This window comes from Brassica napus, chromosome C1, assembly GCF_020379485.1.
Source record: "Brassica napus cultivar Da-Ae chromosome C1, Da-Ae, whole genome shotgun sequence".
Lineage (NCBI taxonomy): Eukaryota > Viridiplantae > Streptophyta > Magnoliopsida > Brassicales > Brassicaceae > Brassica > Brassica napus.
Genome location: NC_063444.1, coordinates 48,086,313 through 48,114,007, shown reverse-complemented (window position 1 = coordinate 48,114,007; position 27,695 = coordinate 48,086,313). Strand labels below are relative to the sequence as shown.

The 27,695-nt window shown below is 37.1% G+C and overlaps 2 protein-coding genes across 2 annotated transcripts; both read right to left on the bottom strand.

The window, feature by feature from the left end:
* Positions 1–331: 331 nt before the first annotated feature.
* On the bottom strand, positions 332–9,180 carry LOC106433275 (clathrin heavy chain 1-like). Its single transcript, XM_013874125.3, has 30 exons — positions 8,920–9,180; positions 8,381–8,585; positions 7,938–8,026; positions 7,743–7,821; positions 7,538–7,665; positions 7,340–7,438; positions 7,149–7,257; positions 6,962–7,041; positions 6,651–6,878; positions 6,504–6,569; positions 6,254–6,370; positions 5,954–6,151; positions 5,764–5,880; positions 5,607–5,666; positions 5,369–5,455; positions 5,204–5,287; positions 4,983–5,117; positions 4,831–4,893; positions 4,647–4,751; positions 4,461–4,573; positions 4,117–4,369; positions 3,895–4,031; positions 3,535–3,813; positions 2,447–3,449; positions 1,878–2,363; positions 1,620–1,790; positions 1,364–1,549; positions 1,156–1,278; positions 954–1,064; positions 332–866 (listed from the first exon to the last, which is right to left on the bottom strand). The coding sequence occupies exons 1-30, from the start codon at positions 8,962–8,964 to the stop codon at positions 699–701; spliced, it is 5,124 nt and encodes a 1,707-aa protein (XP_013729579.3). The 5' UTR covers positions 8,965–9,180; the 3' UTR covers positions 332–698.
* Positions 9,181–10,275: 1,095 nt separating this feature from the next.
* Positions 10,276–12,385, bottom strand: LOC106433270. The gene is made up of 2 exons (XM_013874121.3): positions 11,493–12,385; positions 10,276–10,726 (listed from the first exon to the last, which is right to left on the bottom strand). The coding sequence occupies exons 1-2, from the start codon at positions 12,294–12,296 to the stop codon at positions 10,415–10,417; spliced, it is 1,116 nt and encodes a 371-aa protein (XP_013729575.1). The 5' UTR covers positions 12,297–12,385; the 3' UTR covers positions 10,276–10,414.
* Positions 12,386–27,695: the final 15,310 nt, after the last annotated feature.

Here is a 27,695-nt window from a genome sequence, read left to right as displayed (position 1 = left end):
TCTGGATCCAGATTGTGATGCACAATGTACTATGGCAAGTACTTTCAAAAGCTTCTACCTGGAAAAGACCAGGGTTCATTATGAGCACATAGCTCCTCAAACTACTAGACTTGGACTCCTCCGAGCAATCTAAAAAATCATACTGGTGATTTTGGGTGATGGATCTTATCCCTTTCACCAAATTTAATCTAAGTACTGACTGTTTTCTTCTTCTTCTTTTTTCAAATGGCAGAAATTAGAACAATTGTTTTTTTATCCGACAGTGTAACTTCAAATCTGTAAAGAAAAATAAAACAACCAAGCCAGCAATAAGAGAAATTAAGCCAAAACAAAAACAAAAATTAATTCATAAAACTCAAAAAGGCTATAAAATATCGGAAATTATAAGTGAAAAATAAAAAGCTGGAAAGAAAGAACAACTCATGAGAGAAAGATCAAAGTAAAAAAGACAAGTAGACTAGTTAGGAGTTACATCTCTCCCCCTCAAAAGAAAAATAGTAACATGGCCTTCAACCAAAAATGACTCACCTAAAAACCCCTCAAAGAATATTACAAACGAAAATACGAGTTTATTATCCACACATACACCTATAAAATCAAACAAGGAAACATTCCGACAAATACCACAACGGTAGAGATTGCGCGCGCGACTATGAGTTCTCGATTACTTGAATGGATGGCTTTTGTTTTCGACAGGCTTAGTACCCGCCCATCGGAGGCATTCCATATGGTGGCATTGGAGGCATTCCTGGCATTCCACCCATCGGTGGTGGCGGACCATAACCGCCTCCCATCCCTGGACCTCCTCCCATTCCTGGCATCGGTGGCGCAGGTAGAGCCAATGGCAATAGTTGCGCGTACATGTTCTGTTTTCATAACAAACTCACGGAGTTAGTGTGTTTTTCTTTTCTCTTATTTTTACGCACTTTTGGGATGATGTTTGAGTGTAGTACCTGTTGGGACATAACATCCTTCTCTTCCTGCTCTTTGGCCTTCACTTCTTTCTGTGCCTCTAGCTTGTCCTTGATTAGTTCGTCCACTTTGCCAGAGTATTCTCGGATAAACTGCAATAACAAAAAGGGAGAAAGAGTATTTGATCATATATAGAGTCTACATGGTTACTATCTCGTTTGAGGAATTTTGAGGATTAATCACCTGGAGGAGATACGGGAACGCAAAGTCAATCATGTTGTTGATCCAAGCAAGTTCTAGAGCAACATCTGGTCTGATTAAGTCATAACACACAAAGAGACATGTGGCAAAGCATTCCTTCTTCCCCTGTAATAATAAATAAACGCGACAAGAAAAAAGATTGTTAGTTTGATCCTCTGTTTTACTATGTAATCGTGCTTGAAACACATACCTGTTCAATGAAGTAAACGAGAAGTTGTTCTGCAAGGTCATGGTCGCCGGATTGTGAAGCAGTTTCCATACAGTCCTTGTACATGTTATCTTTCTTCGACAAAGCAATTGATTGCTTCCATCTACCGGCTTTCTTGTAGATATACGCAGCCACACGTCTCATTTCCACAAGCTCGTGTTTCTCAATCTGTTCGCGCCATTCACGTGAAGATTAGTTAGAAATGATATGAAGGAAGATGTAAAAATTTAGTCTTTACCTTCTGAGCGAGGCCTATCTGGTCAAAGCTGTCATGCAAATCGATAGACTCGCGCAACCTGTCATAGTCTTCTTCTTCTACGTATATCTCATTCAGAGCTTCATTTACAGCAGAAACATTGTTGCTCTGAACTGCAACCATGTAGGGCTTGATAAGGCGTAACTGACCAGCCTGAAATCAGGAAATAAATATCATCAGAAATTAATCATTTTAAAACACTGCTGATATGTCTTAAAGGGCCAAGGGTCAGCCTCAAACCTTGCGCATAATATCCACGACACGTGTGTGATCTAACCGCAGAGCAAGCACATTGAGAAGATCGTTGATTATATCAGGGTGCTCTTGCAAGTAGAAGTGAACAGCCTTGTAGTAAAGCTCGACATTCGCAACCTTGGCAACAATGTCTTTGAATTGCATGTGCTCCCATGCTTCAGGAGAGTGGTTCATGACAGTGGTAGCAGCATTATCAAACTCATCATATTGAATGTAAAGATAGGTAAGCTCCTGCCAATGCTGTTGTTCATCACAGGCCCGTATAAGCTTGGGAATATTGAGGCGAGTCGAGAACAACTTGATGTGCTCCATAAGCTTCTCATAACGATATCTGGCATACAGTACACCCAACTCGGTGAAGATCCCCATGTGAGCCCGTTCCAGACCAAGTCCACTCTCCATAAGTGAGATTAATTCGCTGAAGCATCCTCTGTTCTGGTAGAACTCGCTAACTTCTTCCAGGTCATCCACCTATAAGGGAACAAAAAGATTACCCATGAGAAAATAAAATTATGCAAAATGGAATAAAATTTCACCAAGATTAAATTATTCACCTGTATAATAACGTTAAGTCCACATATTTGAGCCAACCGGAATTCCTCTGCATCAACACAAGCAAAGCAGACTTCCTTCCATGTCTTTGCACTGTTTGCTTTCCTTGCAGCATCAACAGCACCTTGGAACTGCTGCAACTTCACAAGTGTAACGGCTAACTTGGCCCAGTTTGAAATGAACGCATATATTATTTTTGCAGCCTCATACAGAGCTTCGTCATACAGGCGATCACCGACAGTTTGTAGGTTCGCAACGTTTGGCATCAGAATAAATTCTTCGATCTCACCCAACCTTTCAATCTTTGCATAAGCATAGATGAGCTCACTATCAACCTTGGGTTCTTTCACCTTCTGTCTAACCATAAGAAGGTATCTGACCAAGTCATCATAGACATTAGCATCTTCAGTAGCACGTATGACCTCCAAGAAATGAGTGGCATCCTCAGCACGGATGAAAGACTCAATTGCATCACTGACTAGTCCATCTCTGAGCTGAGCCTTAGCCACTTGGCTCCAAACGGAATCCTCTTCGACCCGGAAAGCAAATTCAACAGCACGCTCAATGCTTCTGACGTTATCCAACAGTACGTTGACAGCTTGAACATTTAAGTTAAATTTCTTAAAAATCGCAAATGCTTCCTCATATAATTGGGCATCAACCGCCACTTCTCCAACAGCCGGACCATCAAAATTATCCAGCCTGTTAATGTAATCCATAACTCTAGACGGATCTGCCTTGATTGCTGTCAGTATAAGCAGATTTTGCAGATTGAAGTTTCCACTGAAGGCCGAGTTCTGAAGCACAATCTTTTCCAGAAGTTCAATAAGTTCATGCGGCAGATCAGCAGTCATGAATGCTTTAACAGCTGCAGAGACTTGCTCTGGGCTCTTGCTTTCGGGTAAAGCAGTAGACACAACTTGGTCAATAAGTTGTCTTCTATACTCATTTTCTTCCATAAGAACCTTGTCCCAGAGGTCACCATCCATCCTCTCCACTACGTACCTGCAGTTGGAAATCCGTGCATAAGTAAACTACAGAGGAACCACTGTGGAATAAGTAAGAAGTTTGGCTAGCAGTAATCAAATACCTGGCTTGTAACTTGAACAAAGAGTTTTTGTTGGTGACATTGATGAGTTCTTCATCACATTGTCCTCTTCTGTATGCCACAACAGCCAAGGTGGGATCACGTTTCTCGCAGTACTTACCCACAACCTTGGAGTCATAGTACGGGTTGGTGGTCAGGAAATGCTCAGGATTGTTGTTGCTGTCTATGATAATTTTACCCAAGGCATTGTGGACATGCGTATCTTGGCTTCCCTCACTAACTAGATGCTCCAAGAACTGAGTAAGGAGACGGAGTCGATTTCTGACAAGACAAATACATAATAGATCTTTAACAACAGAGGGCAATATGAATGGAAACCAAGATGACTAAAAAGATTCATACCTCTTCTCACATTCCTCAACAAGGGGTTCAACTGGAAGCAACGAACGAACAGAGAGAATGAGGCCTTTTATAAAATCTTCAGGGCATTCGTCATCAAGCAACTGCCCCACAACTAAGGGAGCATTCCCAGGGTTGACCTGCAAAATATATCACATTATACTTATTTAATGCTAAAAATGCCAACCTTCTACACACTAACAGTAGCCTCCAGAAACTCTATACCTTTTGAACGTAACCTTCAATGTAACGAAGCATGTTGTTTGTGTACAGGTAATGAGTAAGATCAGGTACAAAGCCAAAACGGTCGCAGACATTTATCAAAGGTCGGGCATCAGGAAGCTTAGCTTCCATCAAAAAGTTCTTCGTCTTTTCAGCATCATAAAAGTTAGACTCTCTAGTGACACGCTCGACCTCCTTTATTTGACCAGTCTTGGCAGCTGCTTCAATGTACTTGAAGTGAATCTCAGGATCCTCACTATCGCACCGAAGGAAAACATTGTTTATCATCAGAATAGAGAGACAAAGAATGTGCTTATTTAGAGAAATAACAGCATCTGATACATCACCTCATACTCAAATATGAACCTAGGAAAAAGTATAGCCCTTCATACGATTTAAACTGTTCAAAGAGTTTAATGCATGCATCAACGCCAAGTTGCTCACAGTACTCCTTGCAAGCCTGCAATGATATTGACACGTCAGTGTCACATTAAAAATAAAAAGTCCATATCATACCACAACACAGTACTTACCTGAACGATTATCTGAAGGTTGCCTCTCAAGTTGACCAGCAGAAGATCCTTCATGCACTCCATAGCCCACTCGCTAGAAAGAGTACCGAAAAACTCGACAAGAGCCTGCATATTGAACAGAGAAAGATTCAGCAACTAGACAATCCAGGATTTTAGCAACTCAAATTTAGTTCAGATGTATTACCTGCGGCTCAATAGCATGTGTGTTCACAATTACACGTTTAATATCAGGCAACTCTGAGTAATGCTGCACAGTGCAAAAAGAAAAAAGTTAAGAGTTACAAAGAAAAAGAAATACATCTATCAGGCTAACAAAAAGAGTAAACATTGACCAACCTTTAAAGATTGGATATAAAGTCCAGCCTTTTCACAAAGCTGAGCAACACGAGGGCGGTCATAGTGGCTGAACATCCCATTTGCTAAAATTGCATCAGCCACATTGGGAAAGGTTACCAAATTGATCTCCAGAACCTGAGTTGAAAGTGGAGTACAAGGTCTCAGAAAGGAAGATGAATAGTGAAAGCACAGACAGACGCAAGATGGCAACTATTTTCAACCTTAGTTTGCAGAAAAGCATGCTCAGGTAAATTTGGTTTCAGAACATCCAGAAGGAAAGCAGTCGCTTCACGGATCAGATTCCTCTGTATATGCACAAGTACATTAGCAGATGATAATTCTTTTGTAATGAACTGTGAATATTATTGTATACACTATTTACCGACCTGAAGGAAAAGATCAGTAATGGTGTTGTAGTCAACTGGACAACCTCCTTCCATTTGGGACATCATTAAAGCGAAATTTACTGCTCCCTGCATAATAAACAAAAACATGTTAATATTAATCAACAAAAGTTACTGGATTCGTGACTCTCCTTGTGCTACGCAACGCAGCAAGCATCCAGTAAACCAGTCTTTCCAAAGTTTAATATGTCGCAAGTATCAAAAAATGCACCAAACTAACCTGAGGATCCGTACGGAGTATTGTTTGCAGAAGAAACATGTAATCAGGTGTGTAGCCAACCTAAAGTCACAATATGAAAAAATGGTACGTTGTTAGCACATTTAACTTCCGGGTAACCATAACAGGGGAAGGGCAAACTTTTAAACTTATCGTCTACCTGCTTTGAGTAAATCAGTATTTTGTCAAACTCCCTTCGCTCTGCAAAAGCTGCTACGACTTTTGGAGTAGCTCGAGCTTTGATGTATATTTTCAGAGCCAGGTCATTATCCACAGTCTGGAACAGAAAAAATTATGGTTACAACATGCTAAAGGAGGCATTAAAGGACAATGGTCAATTTTATAATTACCTTGACAAGGTCTCCAAGTTCTTCACTGCATTCTAACTTATCCTCTGCCAACCAGTTTTCCAAAAGATTCTTCTTGTTTTGATTCACAACAAGCCGGGATAGTTCCAAAGACTCGTATGAATTGAGTTTCCCTCTAGTCAAAAGGGTCCCAAAATACTGTAACAGGGGAGGAGTTTGCCCTGCTTGTACAGGAACACTCTGCAAAATTGAATAGTGCGATGTTATAGTTTTAGATTGCTAGTTACACCTACCACATAGCATGTTCGCAGAGGGGTACTTGCTTGAATATGGAACAAATACCTGGAACTTAGCCACCGTATCAGGTGTTCGTAGAATCCCCTGAGGAGATTCAGCAGCAAGTTCAGCAGCCTCCTTGTACTTTGTTTGAGCAAATAACTCTTGGAACCTCTGGACAACCTGCGACATCCAAACTGAATATGAGAAAATTTCACACCAACGACTGACTATCATATTAGTCCAGCTGGCGTTCGTTAACTATAATTACTTCAGCAGGAGAACAGATCAACACGTCTGAACCAAGGTAACATACCAGATTTTCCGCACCAGGGAGGTTTCCTCTTTTAGCCAGATTGACAGCAAGTTCCAAATTGTTCAACTGTTATACATAAGAGTTATTAAAATCTCAAGTTGAAATAGATAGAGTGTATCGAGAAAAACTGAAAAAGGTTAAACATACTTGACCGCTAATAAATGGTATTATCGTAGCCTCGTTTACTGTAGCCAAAAGAACTTGTCCTCGCCTATTAATGGCATAGAAACCCCCGACCGAAGAAGCTTCAGAAGTCAAGAAAATTGGGTCTGGACTAATCCGATTTCTGTAGATAGCAGAAGCCGTCTCTAGATCGTATACAAACAACAGGCCAAGCTTGGTTATGACATATATCAAGTTAAATTTGTGTGAGACCTGTCGGGAAAAAGAGAAAACGGTGTCATGATTTTTCAACAGAAGCTACGGAAGTTAATTGAACTTGTAATGCAACTACAAACCTGCATGGCTACTGGAAAATCATCCGCAAAATCCGGGGGGAAAAAGAGATCTGCCTGCTTCTTTGAGAATGATGGTTTTCCTGCAAAAAAAAAATTACCCACCTTTGGACATCAGATGATTACCAACTAAAATGTAGCCAAAGATGCTAAATAACCATGAAAATATTGAGCAGTTGAGGAAGTTAACCTGGTTGTGCACCAAGCTCAATGACATGCAACTTTGATGTTATCTGCCCAGCATTAAAGCTCTTGCTTGCAAAGGATATAAGAATAGAAGGATTCTCATTCCCAGGGACCTGTCATTAATAATGTTGATTGTCATACTAAAGTTCAAGATTAGACCACGGAGTGAACTCACAACGGAACCACATAGTTAACCTTAAACTGAGCAAATGAAGCAGCATGCGCTTCAAGGGCCTGGCTCCGCTGTTGATTTACAGAGAATAGCTGCATATTCCCTTTTACCAATTGTGGTCTCTACATAAGGTGATATTGAAAAGAGCCAGTCAAGAATATATGCAATGAAAGCCATTATGATGTCTTTATTTGACCTTATATGTGGCGCAGAAAACCTACCTCAGGAGAGCCAGGAGAAATTCCAATCAACACCAACCACTTCTCATCAGGAGAGCACTTATAGTTAATAATTTGATTGTTTGCCAAATTGGCCGTTCTATCAAACATCTTAACTGGCTCAGAATCACCTGGAAATATCGGAGCAAATTTAGAAACTACATATACACGATACTAAGAAGATAACAAGAAACTAAGGATTTAAAACCTTCAATCGACCAATGATACAAGGAAGTTTGTGTGACCAGCCCCAACATCTTTGGTGTAATCCATTTCCAAAAAACAACCTGTAAAACATGGGTGGTTAATATCCGAAAATAAAATTCAGACCACCAAAGTCAAACTCTGATGAAGTGTACAACATGAAAGATAATCAAGTAACAAACAAGTTTTCTTCGATCACCTGCTCAGGCATCTGATGTGATTTCAACTTTGCTTTTGCTTCGATGTTAAATATCTGAAGATGATCCTGAGTGGTTCCTGGAACTTGAGCTATATACAAATTAAAGATAGAAGTGAGTAACAAAGGAAGAAATAAGTAATAACCAATGTAAGGAAACATCCACTACAATAGGCTTGAGAAACATACTATCTTTCTCATGTCCAGAACAATAACATAGGATCGAAACATATGAGTGTAGGTACTTTTCCATACTGAATTAATAAAATCGGTTTTCTAACAAATGATGCATCACAACGGGCGTGCACTAATTCAAAAGCACCCAATCCGTAATAGATAGCATATTATGTTAACAAAATGAAGTATGAGTTATCAATGATTTCACAAGAAAAACTTCAAAAAGTTACTATTCTAGGTGCACGGTTAAGAAATAGAAGGAAAAAGACCTTTCAAGGCAAGGATCCTGGAGTTTGGGTTCATAAGAGCAGAATCAGCAGTAATGGGTCTCCTTAGAGGCTGCATCGGCATGTTCATATCAATAATCACGACGCTGTTCTGCGGCGCCGTCTCTCGTACACATATGTACTTGTCAGACTCCATAGTGACATTCGTAAACGTGATGAATTGCTGGTTGATCCCAATGCTCGGAAGCTGTAAACAAAAAAAAAAATCATCATGTCGCATAGTTCATGAACTTAGTCACGAGATCCGAGTGAATCACCACACAGGACTACACAAAAACTTCGAAATCGGGGCTCGATACATTGAGTTAACACAGATCTGAGCTTATGCTAAGAGATCAATCCAGAACAAAATTGACTTATACGGAAACGATCGAGTAGAATTCAAATAGAATCAATCGTAGAACAGTCTGAGCAGAACCAAATCAGAGTCTGAAGCTATAGAAACATGCTAATCGTCCAGCTCGATTCCAAGAGATATGCATAAAGTTTCTATAAATGGAGACGGAGAAGGAAGAGCTCACCGTTAGGACCTCCTTCATCGTGATTGGGGCGTTTGCTGCCGCCATGATTTGACCTCAGATCGCGCCGGTGGCAGAATCAGATCCAAGGCCGGGAAGAGACCGTTAACGGTCAGGAGAGAGAGAGGAGCGATGCGAGAGAGGATTTGAAATCGCTGCCAGATCTGAGGCAAGTGGACGAGAAAGGTGATGAAGGAGAGAGATACTTTTTTTTTTGCCTTTGGTAGTGAGAAATGACGAACAGCGATCTAATCTAGTCACTCGTCGAATATAATGGGGAGAATCAAAAGGAGACGACGTGCTGTTTTGCAAATCAACGAGTCGGGTCGGGTTTGATCTGGACAATCAACGGGTCGGTTTTTTGTAAAAAAACAAATTCCCAAGATAACATTTTTAATTTATCTTCACAAAAATAGCTTTTAACGAATAAAATTAACAAAATAAGTTTTATTAAAAAGTGACAATACATTTTTACCCTAAGATTAAAATTTAGGGTTTACAGTTAAAGAGTAGAATTTTGGAGATAGATTTTAAATTTTAAAAAATAAATATTAAAAACTTTAAATATAAAACAATTTTGGTCATTTTCTTATTCAAAACCATTTTGCGACAAAAATTTAAAAATAACTATTCGAGAGAATTATCCATAAAAAAATATAATGCCTCTTGGAATTTTATGCGGATGTTTTGATTTTATGGTCGAGAAATATAAATGGAAGAATATATAACGCTTTGTGTGATTCTCTTAGCCACACAAGGCAGTATCTCAAACTTCTCATTCCAGGTTATTATAACCAAATCTATATGTGTTACTAATCACAGATAGAAAAAAGGGAGGAGTTGAACCGAATTAAACCGGGATGGTGACTATTTGCATGAGCATGGAGGGGTACCGAGTATGGAGTGGATTTGAAGCTTGGTAGGAATGTGTATTTGGTAGATATATAAATTGATTGAGTCGTGGAAAGAATTGGTAAGATATTGTTTTCAATACTTTACATTTCTGTATTCATCTATATGACCAGTATTCACATGTACACTACTACTACAGCCACCCAAAAAGCGAACCCAATGCACTGGCATGAGATTCCACAGGCATGGTTTTAATTAGCTGATCATATGCCTCTTTATGCTTTCATGACCAGCTAACAAAGTAACAAGAGGCCACAATGTAATGTTCAATTCCCTTTAACTCGAAATACCTTAAGCTGTTCTTGACATACTAAAGCAGACATGGTCTCCAAATTATTCAAGACATTCTAACTTATCATCCTCGGCCAATCAGTTTTCCAAAAAAAAGTTTCAGTAGTCTAATTTTTCAAGTAATTGTTTTTTTGGTTTAATTTGGACATCGAGTCATTGTTGTAACCAAAAATTTTGATGAACGTTCTTCTTTTTTAAATCACTCAGAATTTATGGAATAATAGACGTAACAAGAAGACTTGGCCCAAGTCCCATTTCGAAATAAACAAATTAAACAACAATTCTTAAGAAAATTCTAAGGTTTGATTCTGTATCTGTCAAGTGGATCCTTGAAGAAGAGACGCTCAAGGTATACTCTCCATGCGTAATCCTCAAAGCAAAAAGACTTAAATCCCTTTCTCTCATCACTTCTTGATACTCCTTCCTCCTCTTCTGCGTACTCTTCTTCTTTGTCGCCGTCACTGATATCTCTCAGTGGCGAAACCATAGAGTCCATGGGAAGTGTAAGCATCAATGTCATTGTTACAGACTTTCTTGGATCGTCAAGTTTTCCTGAGCACACCACCGGTCGATATCTCACTCTTTTGAGCTCTCCATTTCTCCAAACCTACAAATTTTCAAATTGTTTAGGTTTAAATTTAAAACTAGTTAGACTATGCATATCATAGAAAGCTTCGGACCATAAAGTCTCATAGTCCTTTGGTATCAACAATCACACACATAAAACTCAAAACTTGGTATGTCGTCCCTACAAGTTTCATGCGTTCAACCAGTTGAGTTACAAACTGTCAACGTATAAACTGAGCTTTATAGTTAACCTAGAAATAAAAATTCATTTTCACTAGTATTTAATTTTGAATTTTCTAAAAAAAAATAAAAGATGAGAAACTGTTAAATTTTATAGGGAAATTTGTTGATTTTTTGGACAATTGCTGCAATGTAGGGAAATGAATGTGGTTTTATTTTAAATGGAGAATTTTCAAATTCATATTTTCTTTCCCAAAGCCATTAAAAATCTGCCACAAATGAAAACACATTCCCATATAATCCAATAAAACACCCCGTAAATCTCGCCCGATCCTGCTCCACAATTATTTGCTGTTGTCAACAGTCAGTATGGGAAATATCAATATTTCTAACTCTTTTTGATCAATGCGTGGAAAAAAAACATTTATTATTTTTTTTTAACTTAAAAAAAACATTTATTTTGAAAAGGACATGCATGTGTGTTACTGTTATCTGATTGACATAAAATAATTCGAAGCAGGGATAAAGTTTCATACCATCACAGAGTTGATAATGCGATAATAAAACTGATTAAAATTGCTAACCACTTTTAATTACGATCATTAAAAATAGAGGGATAGACTAACCTGAGCAATGTCACCTAGCGTCACAAGAACCGAGTCAACTCGAGGGGATACAGACACCCAGCCAGACTCGGACAGCAAACAATACTTCTGTTCCCTTATCTGGTACTGTAAGCAGACAACAAACGGATAAAACCCGTTGGTTATCGCCGGTTTATCATCCGGAACATCTTGGTTAAGCCACATCATAGTACTAAACCGGGTCGACTCATCTCCAAACGGGTTCTTGAACCCTAACGCGCTCGCCAGCATCTCTACCGTCTTCAGCCCAACTTTCTCGAGACACCGAGTGAATTCGCACAGTGAACTTAGCTTTAACTCGCCCGACTCGGTTGCACAGTCCGCGTCTAAGCAAAACGACGGCGTTTCAGCGTCAGCTTCGTAGCCAAGTGGCCAGTTCTTTGGAAAGGTTGTTTCCTTTTCCTCCTCGCTTAGCTCTAAGAGCGAGAGAGCTTCGGACTCGGCAGCTTCAGCGAGTCCAGAAGGGAGGATAGTATCCGAGTCAGCGAGTTGGAAGTAGCCGAACTCTGTAGCGGCGGAGATAAGATCGCCGCAGCTCTCGGCGGAGAAAGTTACTGTCGGTAGAGATGCAGCGGTTGAGGATAGGACGGAGGAGCGGCGGTTAGGGAGTGAGAGATTAGGAGGGAGACGGTTGAAGAGGCGGGAGAGAGCGTCGGCTGCTGTCTCCGACTTGGTGCTTGTGTTGGGATGTGCGCATGATGGAGTTGGTGGAGGCGCCGCCGTGGCTCCACCGTTGATGTTTGGAAGTTGGTGGTGGTGGTTCAGGTGGGCCGAAGAGGAAGCCATTTTAATATATCGATGCGACGTTGAAAGAGAGGCAGCTTAAATGATGATGCAAGTGACTAGAAGAGAAAGAGTATTTGTTAAAACATATGTAGACCCTTGCGTGTACGCATGGAGTATATAAGACTTCACTCACACGTGTGAGTGTGTGTTTAGTTTAACCTAATTTTGTAGATTTGATTTAAGGGCTAATTTGTGTATCGCATGTAAATTAGGTACGTAACATTGATTTTGACGTAATTTAATATCTGGTATTTAAAACACAATTCATCCGGTTCTGCTTTTTTTCTTGACAGGTTACCAGTTACAAGTGATATGGTACGCGACGTCGTGGATTTTGTGGCGCTACAAGAATCACATATTAAAACACAGTAACTGAAGAAAATTAATTTAGCGCAAATGGTTTATCTGAAGGCAGTAAAACAATTGAAACAGATGGTTGTCATGTTAACGTTAAAGATGTGTCCATTTACTTAACAAATGTAAACATATGTTATGAAGTGTTGGTGTATAGGTATTATTCTATATACCTAAAATAGTATGGAATACACACATGATAAAAAAGATTATTCAAATTTTGTAATTTTAAATGCTGACATTGAATTACCTACTGCTTCGCTAGAGTGAACTCAAACCCTCTATACTAAACCCAAAGCAAAAATATAAACCCCAACCCAAATAGCAAAACATGGAAATAGTACAATATTTTGTTCTATTCTACACGAGACACATGAAATAGAGAAATTGTTGAACAAAATAAATAACATAATACATATTTGTGAAATTATAAAATATCTATAATTGCGTGAAAGAAGTTATTGCCGACCTCAACCATACTCCTTCACCTTCTAAATACTAAGAGCATGATTAACCCGGGGCTCTTAAAGTGGGGTTCTTAGCGTAAGTTAAGACTAAACTCTAATCACTAAACTCTTACCCAAATATAACTCCAAATATAAGCACAAAATCCAAATAGAATTGAACACAATAAATAATATAGTACATATTTGTGAAATTATAAAATATCTACAATTGCATGGAAGAAGTGATTGCTAACTTCAGCCATACACCTTCACCTTTTAAATACTAAACCCTAAACTCTAATCACTAAACCATTACCCAAATATAAACCTTAAACTCAAATAGAATGGAACAAGATAAATAACATAATACATATTGGTGAAATTATGAAATATCTATGATTGCATGAAAGAAGTTAATGATAACCCTGACCATACCTCTCACATTCTAAATACTAAACTCTTATAATTACTAAACCCAAACCCAAATATAAACCCTAAACCCAAATGTTAAAATCTAAAATACATAATATTATGTAACGATCATAGTACAATTGTTACTGGTTCAAAAACAAATAATGATAGTGAGAAGTTAAAAAAATTACAAACTATATTTCTAAAACTATATTTCTAAACAAAATGCTTATCCTTTTAGTAACTGTCAAATGGAATGAAACTTGCTAAAATAGTATAGTAATAGAATATATCACACAGTAAAATATAAATACGGATTGTTTTACATTCTATACATATAGAATAGAACACAATAACAAAAATTGTTCATCTTCTTCGATCAACTTTAGGTAATTCACAGAGACAAAAAAAAGTATTGTAACAACGAAGCAGCAGTGTGAGACAAAGCGCCAATGTGAAGGGAAAGAGGTTCGGGTTGCTCTTTCTCACTGCTTGGATCTGTAACGATGTCTTTTCGCAATCAATTTCAGAATTGGGGACGATGGTGGCAGTGGAGGATTTCAGAAGGAATAAACTCAGAGAAGGCCGATGACCCAACACTGGCGACGTGTGGAACAAAACGGTGGGCTCGAAGAGATGGAGCAAACCATCGACGGTAACCACGATTTACTTTTGGGGGTTAGTAATTATTTTTCTTTTATTTTTTTTAGCAGGTTGCGCCGGTTGATGCAAAGGATATTATAGTATTAATATGTATATATAACGGTGTGTATATGTCTGGTAGGGTAAATAACTAGTACGTGAATTATGCTTTTTTGTGTGGCTATATGGCCCAATTTCCCTTGATTTAAGATCGTACTAAATAAAATAAACTTGACGAATAAATCAGCCGAATGTTTAATCTAATCTATTAAAACAGGTGTACAAATAAATCTTAACCCTGATTTTTCCTCAATATTTACATTCTAATGTCACTGACCTAAACCAGGATTAATACTTAAAATAAACCATTTCAATTGTATTTAATTATTTAACCATATATTACGATTAAACCATCTTTGACAACTTTAACCAACGACAATCAATTGTCTGGTCAACTGATTTATTTTACCAAAGAAACAACGTATGTAAACCTAAACTATAACTTATCAGAAAACTAGACAACTCTAAGTCATCACAAATTGAATTAAATCATTGTACTCGAGTTAAAATTACGCTGAATTTGAAAAAAATATATTATACAGTTTAGGTACTAACAACAATAGATATACTAACATAAATACTAACATGGAACTGTTGATCATATATATAATTTTTATATGTATTCATACAATCAAATGTCATGTCAGTTTGTATAGATTACAAATGTGGAATATGAAACATGTTTTCTGTTTAATATTTCCAGAATAAATTACATACTAAAACATGGTTTGCCAGTAATCACAAATACTATATTAATAGTCTTAACAAAATATAGCTAAAACATTTTGAATGCTATGTTCATCCGATTTTCTTATACCTACAATCAAGGATACTCGAAATGCAATTCCTATTTTTATGGTATGAAATCAATCAAAGTGATATCATACCTACTAACACAATCTCAATATTCCTTTAGTATCTTTCATATTCTTTAATTAATATTCGATTTGAATATTCCAATTTAAACAATATCATAATTGTATCTTATTTTTCCATATATTATTAGCTATTTAAAAGAAAAGGAATGATAAAATTATTGGAAAACTTCGTAAGTTCTTAGTGCAGAAAGACTAATTGTTTTTCTCAATTTATGCACATCTATATTATCAAAATTTAAGTACAAATGAAAATTGTTTGGAAATATATATAGCAGTATAAATCAGAATTGTTTAGAAACATAGATAGCAGTACAAAATAATATTTGTCTATTTTTAAGTGATTTTTTTCAAATAGATTTTCATTATATTTTAATCAATTCTAACCACTTCATTTATTATCTTTACTAAATAAATTGACATCATTTACTACAGAAGTACGAAACAAAACTTATTTGTTTTCAATTTTTTATTATTTTATCTTACATTTATTTTCTCACTTTTTTAACTACTTCATTAATTATATTTACTATAATATTTTGACAGCATTTATTTTACATATTAACTATAATAATTTGACATATTTGAATGAAAATACTTTATTTGTGACAAGAATTCAAAATGGTTAACAAATTTGGTTTTTTATGTTTACATAATCAATTAGACATAGACATTTGGGTACCTATTCAGCTACGGCTTATTTCTTTTGGGCATCAGATTTTTTGAGTTTTGAAATTATGCTTCATTCCGGTATTATAAATTTTCATGTGGGCTTCGAATCGGGTCTTCCCAAGTCAAGATGAATTTAGTTTTTATATATAGAAACCTACAAATATCCAAAATCTAATGTATCTAAGATCGGTTCATATATTGTACCAAAGGTAACAATATTAACTGATTCAGTTCGGGTATTTTGAATTTAAATTAAACTTAACCTAAAATAACCAAAAGTAACCATATTACCCTATTTGATTCGAGTTCGATTCGGATGTATAAAAACCTAAAAATATTTAAATACTTATATAATTAATTATATTATGACATATATAAAATATATAATACTTATCATGAAAAAAAAATATCAATTTATAAAAATAAAAATTAACAGTCCGTGCGGGTCAATCTCATAGTTGATTGATTAAGCCAGAACAAATGGATTAACTATAAAATTGCAAAAGGATAGAATTATTTTACATACGTTGTAGCTTGTAAGAGAAGAGGAACATTTTTGTATAAATTTTCTTTTCGCTAAAAACACATTTTCATATTTGTTTTCTAATCATACGCCATCGTTAAATGAATAAATATATAGTGCGATTTTACGAAACAGTATGATCGGCTATTTTGTTACGTCCTTCGGATTTGAACATGCATGTTTGTGACATAACAAAATTTGCCAACGTAATTGTAAAATGTACTGTATATAAAAAAGGTTGGGAATATTTTGGACAACCCAGCCTAATAATGTGAATAGTATATTACAAAAGGCAAAATTTAATATACATATACTTTGTTGAGTTTACATTTATTTTTCGTTTTGGTGAATTTACCTCAACTGATGTATTTAGTTAAATATGAAAATCAGAATCATGTTTTGGTTATTTATAAAATTAATCATATAACTAGACAAGCTAGGGTATGTGGGGTGACACTACAAGAAAACAGGGGGATTCTGATGGCCGAAATCGTCGGAAATTCGTCGGAATAGACCGATTCCTACGAATTTCTGACGAACCCGTCCGTCGGTATCGTTTCGTCGGAAAAAAAAAATTCGTCGGAATTTCGTCAGAACTTCAGACGACTTTCTGACGAATACCGAGAAACGTCATTCTGACGAACTTCCGACGATATTACGATGCGGATACACGAGACCAGAGTTCATCAGAAAAACTACGTACCGACGGAGAACGTTCCTCGGACACTTCCGACGTAGAGTGTTCCTCGGTGCATTCCGACGGACAGTGGTCGTCGGAATGTACCGACGCCCGTTGTCCGTCGGTAAATTCCGACGAACGAGGTTCGTCGGTAAATTCCGACGGATATATGTCCATCGGTATATTCCGACGACCACTGTCCGTCGGTATATACCCATTTTTTTTTCAAATTAATTTTGCATTTTTATATATTTTTTGATATTAATAAATTTAAAAAATCAGAAATTTAAAACTAATAATATTATAAAATTTAAATTCATAAAAACCGAAATAGGAAAAAAACATTCATAAAGTTTAAAATTCATACAAACCGAAAAAAAAAAAAACATTCCGAAAGTTTTAAAAAGCCGAAATAAACTAAGATGAACTCGAAGACATCAAACGATCTAGCTTCTGCATAATCTCGGTGTTGAACTTCTTCTGGGATGCCAACTCAGCAAGGATAGTGGCATTCTCGGAAAGGATAGTGGTGTTCTGCTCCTCCAATGCCCCAATCCGTTCATCTTTGTCATGTAGCTCCTCGAGAATCATGGGATCGGCATACGGAGCTTGTGAAGAAGATGCCGGATACGAAGAAGCACGAAGGGCCAACCCAACTAAACGGCGTCCTTTCCTTTTAGGAACCGCCTACAAAAATATTTAAAGTAAGTAAATAGGGACAAGTAAGTAATCGACATTATTAAAAAAATATAATAATAAAAAAAATTACCTTTTCAACCATCTCATTTATTTGCAATAGAGACAGGTTGGTTGAAGCTCCCGTGGAGTCGCCGTCATCAGAGAGAGGCTGAGATTGGGAAACTATTTCAGCTTCCACCAAATCAACTACACCTTTGATCACGGGGTCCTGAATTTGACCCGTCGTCTTGTTAGTGTGAGCCACCTTAATGAGTTGTAGACGATCAACGGGATTACCGTCATTTGCTTCGATCTAAAAAAACCGCCATTATTAGCCAAGAAATATATAAAATATTTATTTAAAAAATATAAAGATAAATAATAATAAAAAACTTACAAGTTCATCCTCCTTAGTAGACATAGAGCAAGCGCCGAGGTTGTGCACATACATACCTTTCCCGCCACGATCGCTCTTCCGGTTCCTGGAGTTCCTAGAAGACGTCTCTGCAGTTTCTTCCTTCTCCCAATGAGCTATCAACTGCTCCCACACCGACCCGTTGATGAACCGTGGCTTCTTGTTCTTCTGCCAAACTGTCTTCCACGAGTTTATCTGCTTTGTGTAAGAGTCCATGGCCTTTTCGTTGAATTTCTTACGGACTGTTTCCGTAAGATCGGAGTGCCAGTTGAACTCTTGCTACAAAACAAACACAATTTAATAAGTAAATATATTTAAAAAAATGTTCAAACTTTAAAAAAATGAAGAGTTACTATACCGCGAACTGACGAAACCACAACTCTCGTTCGTCGGAAGGGATCACACTCCACTTTGGATATCCAAAACGGAGCATGGAGTACATCATCTGGTTGATGCTCCGGCTAATGCCATTTTTCGACTTGGTGAACCTTTAAAAAAAATACAAGTTAGCAAGTTAATTAAAGGAAAAAATATAACGGTACAAATAAAAAAAATACTAACCAAGTGCTATGGCCTCGTCGTGGGTTGGTTTGGAGAAACGGGAGATGCTCTCGACCTGGTTGTTGAACCAATAGATGAACCGGCATGACCCCCGGATCCTGTTGAGCAGCAGCGTGAGGGGCAGCGTGAGGGGCTGAGGGAGCTGGAGCGGGAATATATGCGGGAACCGAGTCATGAGACGATCCCGATGCACGGGAACTGCTCACCGAACTACGTCGAAGACGGGCTGCGGGGCGGGCTTCATCCTCGGCCCTAAAAAAAAAAATTAACCCATCAAACATATTTTCAAATCATTTCTATTTTTAATGTTTTCATTTATATATTTACAAAAGGTTTTATAAACGTTTTAAAAAAAACTATTAAACCTTTTATATATATATTATACAAAATTATAAAAAATTTATAAATATAGAAAAATGTTGTTAAAAATTTATAAATGAAGAAAAATGTTGTTAAATATTTATATTTTTTTTTAAAAAACATTTTATTATACATAGTTTATTAGTGGAAACTTATAAAAAATTATAAAAAATTTTAAAATTTTTATTATACATGATTTACATATATATATATATGTATACAAAATTATAAAAAATTTATAAATATAGAAAAATGTTGTTAAATATTTTTAAAAAATTTTAAAAACGTTTTATTATATATATTTCATTACTGGAAATTTGAAAAACGTTTTTAAAAATAAAAAAAAAACGTTTTAAAAAATCACAAAACGTTTTAAAAATCAAAAAACGTTTTTAAAAATCAAAAAATGTTCCAAAAAAAACTAAAACAACAATCCAAACAACAATCCTAACTTATATATCCTAAACTATCCATTCAATCCTAAAATTTTCAATCAAACAACCTAAAATCCGAGATCAACTTCCAAAACCCTAAACAATTGATAAAAAAGAAGGTTTGGGATGATTCTTACATGATTTGGGGTTTGGGGAAGAGATATGAGGGTGAGGAGAGGATTCGCCGGTGAAGAGAGGTGGAGAAAGGCCGGAATCGCCGGAGAGGGGGAGAAATCGCCGGAGTGTTTTCGTTTTGTGAGAGAGAGGCCGCGGAGATAACGAAGAAGGAAGAAGAAGGGTTTTTTTATATCCGAGGATTCCGACGGACACGGGTTCGTCGGTATTCCGTCGGTATAATTAAAATATACCAAATGCCGATTCGCGAAAATTTTCAAGCGGTTTGGTTCTCCCGGGCTAATTGAAATTCCGACGGAATGTGTCCGTCAGTATTTTCCGACAGACACATTCCGTCGGTATATTCCGACGGAATTCCGACGGAATTCCGACGACTTAGTGTTTAGGGTGTTGATTTCAAGTTTCTAAATGCAAAATCCAAATCTTTGATAATATATATAGTATTTGCATAAAGATTTAACAATAAAAATGTTTTATAACACGATTTTACACAACAACATTTTTTGTAGTGTAAGCTTATATAAATATGATTGTATAAGTATATAATGTTAAGATGAGATGTTATGAAAACAATGATATGCATACATAAATATTTTAATGAGTTGTTATATTTGAACGGTTGCGATCTAATACTATACTAAACACTTATTATGTGTTATTTTCATAGTTTTGGCATCTAAATTTATAGATTTTTATGATTGAAACTTTATAGAAAAACATGTCGTCGGTATTTTCCGACGAAATACCGACGACCTTTCCAATTTTCAATGAAACCCGTTGTCGTCGCTATGTCGTCGGTATATTGCGAGGGATTTCCGACGGACCATAAAAAAAAAAAAAAAAAAAAAAAAAAAACTAATCAGAATCTTCTGAATCTTCATCAAACTCCCCAACCTCGGCTTCCGGCTCTGAATGTACGACAGCATCATGTCCAAACACAGTCAAATTCTCAACGAGTTGAACATTTTCCAAATCTTCAACTGCCTGGGCGTTGCTGGTAGACTCTGGTTGCAATGGTTCATCATCATCAGAAGTTCCATCCACTCGTCCTCTTGGGTTGATTTGCGTTACAGTAACCCATGGATCGTCTCTGTACGTCACCCGAGGGTAACTGATGTAGCACACCTATACATATCAATTATACAAGTATTAGTAAAATATATAACATTAATTAATTATATTGGTAAAAAATTATGAATAGATTGACATACCTGATCAGCTTGCGAACCAAGAATGAAGGGATCATAATATTGAAGTTTCCGCCGCGAATGAACTGATGTAACACCAAACGCATCAATCTTCACTCCTCTATCTGGGGTGGTGTCATACCAATCACAATAGAATACTACACAACGCAATCCAACCATTCCAGGAAATTGGATTTCCAATATTTCTTTTATGTTGCCGTAGTAGACATCGTCACCAGAAGAAGATGAAACACCAGCATCATATGTTGTCTTAGAATGACCTTTCCTTGTGAATGCATATCCTCGCGTACAAAATTTAGGATATGATTTGACCACATAGTTTGGTCCCTGCACAAATTCGCGTATCCAATCATCGAACACAAGACCTCTGGCCAAACCATCATTCACCTATAAATTAAAAACATATATGATTGCAAAATTAATTAGTTTATATATATTAAATTTAAACTAATCATTTGCATAGGGTAATATGATATATGACTCACATAACTACGAAGCCACGCAGCAAATCCTTATCTCTAAGCTGTCGAAGCTCATCTTCTGTTGCATGCCTGTGAGTCATACGCAACTCCGCCATATATACACTATATACAAAAATATTATCAATATGAAATAAAATTATTGAATATTAATCTAACAATAAATGAATAAATATTTTTACCTCTCATATTGTAGAACATCTTCACAGTTGGTGAGCAAATATGTTTGCAAATGAGCGTGCTCAGTGTCCGTAAGTCTCCGCTTCGTGAATTTTCCACTAAGTCGTCCTATTTCCTTGAACATGCTTGGGACAGTAACATGATATGTTGCTCTCTCCCCTCTATCATCATGCCGAGCAGGTCTTCGGTGTTTTGTATGCACTTCTGGTGGAAAATAATTTTCAGCAAAGATTGCAGTTTCTTCATTGATCACCTGTGCCACTATAGATCCTTCCACCCTGCTTTGATTTTTGACCATCTTCTTCAGATGATGCATATAACGCTCAAAAATATACATCCATCTGTACTGCACAGGACCACCAAGTTCCAATTCTCTTGCGAGATGAATAGCAAGATGTTCCATTACATCAAAGAATGATGGAGGAAATATCTTCTCAAGGTTGCACATGCTGACTGGTGCGTTTGTCTTCAAATTATTAATACCCTCTTCAGTCACTACTCTGCTGCATAAGTCGCGGAAGAAAACACTAATCCCTACATAGATAAAAGACATAATTTTCGTAAGTATTAAGTTTTTATAAGCATAATTGTTAAATATAAAAATAAATTAAATTGTAAAAATATAATATACCTGCAATTGCTTCATGAACATTACGTGGCAATAATGCTGAAAAAGCAAACGGAAGGAGGCGCTGCATAATTACATGACAATCATGACTCTTCAAGCCAGTAAACTTTCCTTCGCTTCTATCAACGCAGTTCCCCAAATTTGATGCATATCCGTCAGGAAATTTCACTTTATCTGTAATCCAATCAAAGAACTCTTCTTTTCTAGCACCATCTAGCCGATAAATGGGAAAAGGGGCCGTACCGTTCTCATCAACGTGAAGTTCAGAACGATCACAAATATCGACTAAATCCAACCTTGACTTCAAATTATCCTTCGTTTTACCTTGGATGTTAAGGACTGTGTTCATCAGATTATCGAAGAAGTTCTTCTCAATATGCATGACATCTAAATTATGCCGCAATAGATGACTCTCCCAATATGGCAGATCCCAGAAAATACTCTTTTTGTGCCAGTTATGTAGCTCTCCAACCGCATTGACTCGAATGTTTTCATGTCCACCTACATCTGGCGTCCTTTCTGCATCAAAATACCTAAACTGCTTCAACAAATCTTTCCCACTAACTTCCTCAGGTGGACCATCAAACACCTGCTTGTTCTTCGTAAACGAAGTCTTACTCCTGCGGTATGGATGATCAGGTGGTAGAAATCGTCTGTGACAGTCAAACCAACACGTTTTCCTTCCGTTCTTTAGTTGGAAAGCATCTGTGTCATCTTGACAATATGGACATGATAGCTTCCCATGTGTTGTCCATCCAGATAACATACCATATGCTGGAAAGTCACTTATTGTCCACATAAGTACTGCCCGCATCTGAAAGTTTTCTTTGCGCGAAACATCGTATGTCTCAAAACCATGCGCCCATAGTTGTTGCAACTCATATATTAGTGGTTGAAGAAACACATCTAGTGATCTTTTAGGATGATCTGGCCCGGGGACGAGAATTGAGAGAAACAAAAACTCTCGTCGCATGCACAAGCTCGGCCGTAAGTTGTACGGTGTCACAATAACTGGCCATAGAGAATACTGCCTTCCATGCTTTCCAAATGGGCTGAAACCATCAGTAGATAATCCAAGATAAACATTTCTTCTCTCTTCCGCAAATTCTGGATATGTTGACTGGAAATGTTTCCAAGCCTTTGCATCTGAAGGATGTCTAATCTCACCATTTGTGGAATGCTCTGCATGCCATCTCATTGCTTTTGCTGTGCGCTCACACTGATACAACCTCTTCAATCTTTCCGTCAAAGGCAAATACCACATTCTTTTGAATGGGATCGGAACTCTTCCCCTCGTCTCCTGATAACGAGGTTTCCCACAAAATTTGCATACATTCCGTGTCTCATCCGCTCTCCAGTAGATCATGCAGTTGTCAATACATACATCTATCACTTCATACGGTAGTTGAAGACCTGCAACAAGTTTCTGAACCTCGTAGTATGAACCCGGTGCAAGGTTATCCTCAGGTAGAATACCTTTGACAAAATCAGTAATCGCATCCATACATTCTTCAGCCAAATTATAGTCTGTCTTAATACCCATTAATCTAGTTGCAGATGATAAGACTGAATGACCATCTCTACAATTTTGATACAAAGGTTGTTTTCCTGCATCCAACATGTCAAAAAATCTCCTAGACTCGGGGTTTGGTTCTTCCCCTCTATAATGATCATGTACCATCTGCTCAGTACCTACACCATAATCTATATCCGTTCTAGATTCTTCTAACCTAATATCAGGCTGAGGTTCACTAACAGGCTGAGGTTCGCTAGTACTACCATATTCATAACCAGTTTCCCCATGAAGGTACCAAACTTTATAATTACGTGAAAACCCTTTCATATACAAATGAGTCCAAACATCAAATTCTTTTATAACCTTATTATTATTGCAAGAAGAGCAGGGACATCTTAACATACCACTTTTTGCATCCGGTTGCTGTTGAACAAGCCTCATGAATTCTCCAATCCCTTGAACGTATTCTTCCGTAAGCAAATTGGTGTTCGGATCCAAATGAGGTTTATCCATCCACGAACGATAATAAACTTCTGAAGACATGATTTTCACGGAATTGTTATGACTAAAGAGAATGAAGAGAGAATGAAGTGTGAATGAGTTGAATGAGGAGGGGTTGTATTTATAGGAAATTGCTTACGGACCTCCGACGACTTTCCGACGAAATTCCGACGGATGTAAAGCAGTCCGTCGGTATTCCGTCGGAGTTGTCCAATCTCAAACGGCTATACAACGGTCATATATATATTTGTCGGCAACGGTCACATGGTTCGTCGAAATTCCGTCGGAAAATACCGACGGAATTCCGACGACTTTGCTGTTAATCGGAATGTCGTCGGAAATTCGTCGGAATATACCGACGAACTTCCGACGACTACAACGGTTACATTTTTTATCGGAATGTCGTCGGAAAATTCCGACGAACCATATTTCGTCGGAATTCCGTCGGAAATGGCCGACGGAATTCCGACGACTTAATTTTTTTGGATTTGGTCGGAAATTTGTCAGTATTCCGTCACAAATTTCCGACGACTTTGGTGTCCGTCGGAACCTCCGTCGGAATTCGGTGTGTTTTCTTGTAGTGTGATGTCAGGATAAATTAATGAGTTTGTGATATAGTTTTATACGCATGCGCATATGTATAAATAATAGCACCTTATAAAGTTTAGGTTGGGTTGTCCAAAATATTCCCAACCTTTTGCATATATTATTATTCTCAAATGTCCCTTACTTTATGGGTGTTGTATGTTTGTATATGGTCTAAGCCAGACTAGTCGCAGAATTATTGGTTCCCCATTTCCTTCTTTTACGATCCATTTACTTTAGTTATCTATTCATCTATATGTCCACTATCTGTCCTCCAAACATAGCTAGCCCTGGCGTTGAACCATCAAACTCAAGATTGTCAATTCAGGAGGTCTTGGTAATGAGCATTGAGACTTCGTTCTCCAAGTTCGATACAATGTTACTTACCGGGAATCTTGGATGTTAAACTTCTCGATGAAGTGTGTACATAACTTTATATTAGTACGTAATGACAATTGACATTTACCACAACCAAAGAAAATTTATGTCAAAGGTTATCAACGAGGAATGCTACGAAGTTGGCAGAAGACTAGCTTAAGAGGAAGGATTAGTTGAGATTTTATTTAAGCTCTCGCTTCTTTCTTCCACACATATACCGCATCAGGTCTATACATAATGTGGAATAAATAAGGTTAGAAAAGAAACAACTGTGAGGAACATCAAAAACAGAGAATGCATATTCAAAGGAGTCATAAGAAGACAGTTTAAACATATTCAGTTAATAACTAGAGGTCAAATTGGTCGATGATTCTCCTTTTAAAACGATTCGAACATGAGAAAAACCTACATATATAAACCCCATACACACATTTACATATTAGTCAGACACATCGGGCACGCTTTTGATTGAAATATTTTATAGATAGGCTTAGACTACAAGACTGTATACATAAAAAGTATCAAATAATAAAATTAAACCAAACACTAAGACGTGTTGGAGATAGGGTTTATATATGTAGGAGAGAGCCTGTATATATATATACTGATATTACTTGGTTGGTCTTAAAAAGAACACAAATCCTATAAAAAAACAGAGAGATTGATGCAGCGAGAAGGCCTCGTTCCTGAATCACCGATACTACTCCGTCCTGTCCTCATAACTACACCGAGTACATCCAATAGGCCATGAAATCCCACGTCCCTCCCTATCATCCACAGATTCTTCACCCAGCAATGTTATGACCATTGTTATTATTTCATCTTGATCATCATCATATCCTTGTGAGTTCTCAGCTTATGACTATTTAGAAATTGAAGATCTAAGGGGGGAAGATATATGGACTGGTTTTTAGGAAGTGAAGATGTGGTTCTGATCTCGAGGTAATAAAAATGCTGGTGATCAAAGGGAGAAGATAAGGTCTGATCTCAAGGGAGAAGATTTGGTGTGTTGGACTTGGAGAATCATAATTATCTCTTGAAGCTTTTGTTATCGGCTCATCGTGGAGGAGCAATCAAAACAAAATTTAGAGGAATTGCTTTCGTTCAAATATATGGTTCCTCCTGGTGTTAAAAGAGTCCTCTTATATGAAATGAATATTTTAAAGCTTGGCTTATTGTTAACACTTAACCATGATGGATTATTCACTTTTTATGTATATATCCAAGTGTATTAGCTTATAATTTGTCTGATTAAATCATTTGCTTACATAGAACACTAAGAAAGCAAATAGCTGAACATTGCCAAAACAAAAACAAATTCCATTTAAGATATTTGACTAATGACTACTATTGACGTTGTGTTAACAAAAAAGAGAAGGACTACTATTGACATTAGTGTGTGTCCCCATCAAAATAAATCAGCAGCAATTGGAGTCTAAACATAAGAAACGTGTCGCACCAAAAAAAAAACATAAGAAACGTAATTGACGCAAACTCTCTGTAAGGTCACGTTTATCTGGAAACATGAATGGAGTTACTTGAGAGGAGGACTTACAACATTGGATCGTGACTACGGAATGATCAATAACATACATCATGACATTGGAACTCATGTGATACATCAACTTTTCCCGCAGATCCCACATTATCATCTAGTAGAAGCAGTAAGTAACTTAAACAAGAGACAAAAAGGGTTTGGAATTTTGGTGTATTCATGCTACAAAAGCTTTAAAACTTTTTGCAGATAGAAGCAGCTAAACCAGTACTAAGGAAGTGTTACAGGGAGCCTGATAAGTCTGGACCTTTGCCATTACATTTACTGAGAATCTTAGCAAAAGGTATGAAAGAAGATCATTATGTGAGGGATGAAGGAGATGTTGTATACTATAAAGCAGATCCTAATCTTTATGGAGATATCAAGGTAACAGCAAGTTAAAATGAAGCAGACAGAGAGGGAGAGATAAGCTGTGAAACTTATCCATTTCTGACCAGCTGAATTTTTTGCTTATCAATGTTAATTTTTTTGTGTTACCACTAGAGAGTTAGTGTCTCTGAATACAATCAGATTGAAACGACAAGTTTGTTTTCAATAGACAATACTGAAGCTATATATACAAGATACATTGCATTGTATTAGATTGACCATTATATATATATGGATGCTTAAACCAAACATTTTCAGTTTTTGTTAGTTTGTATTTTAAGGTTAGTTTCAATAATAATTTCGGGATGATGAATCTTGCTCTGAAAATATACATCAAAGCTAGCTAGAGCTACCCCAAAATGTCGTAGCAGCAATTAATATTTGATATATATCTGCATGCTGGTTTGATGCTTCTTGAGGATGTCTTAAGGTACTTCCAAGTTAATACGAAGGAATATGCCGTTGTGGCCGCTCATGATCATTCATTAATCAGGCATTGTGAATATTCTTAGCCAGTCAGGAAAGCTTAAAGAGGCATACGAGCTTATTATTGCCATACATGTGGAGGTGGAACCTCATGCTAGTAGTACATGTGGTTCGCTATTGAGTGGTTGTAGTGAAAACATGGGACTATACTGAGATTGCACCAGTTGTTGCTAGGAAAGTCTTTGAGCTTGATCAGCAAAAGACCAAAGTGCTGGTAAATATGTGCTTGCTTTTACTATGCAGCTTTTGGGTAAGCTGTAGGCAAGTCT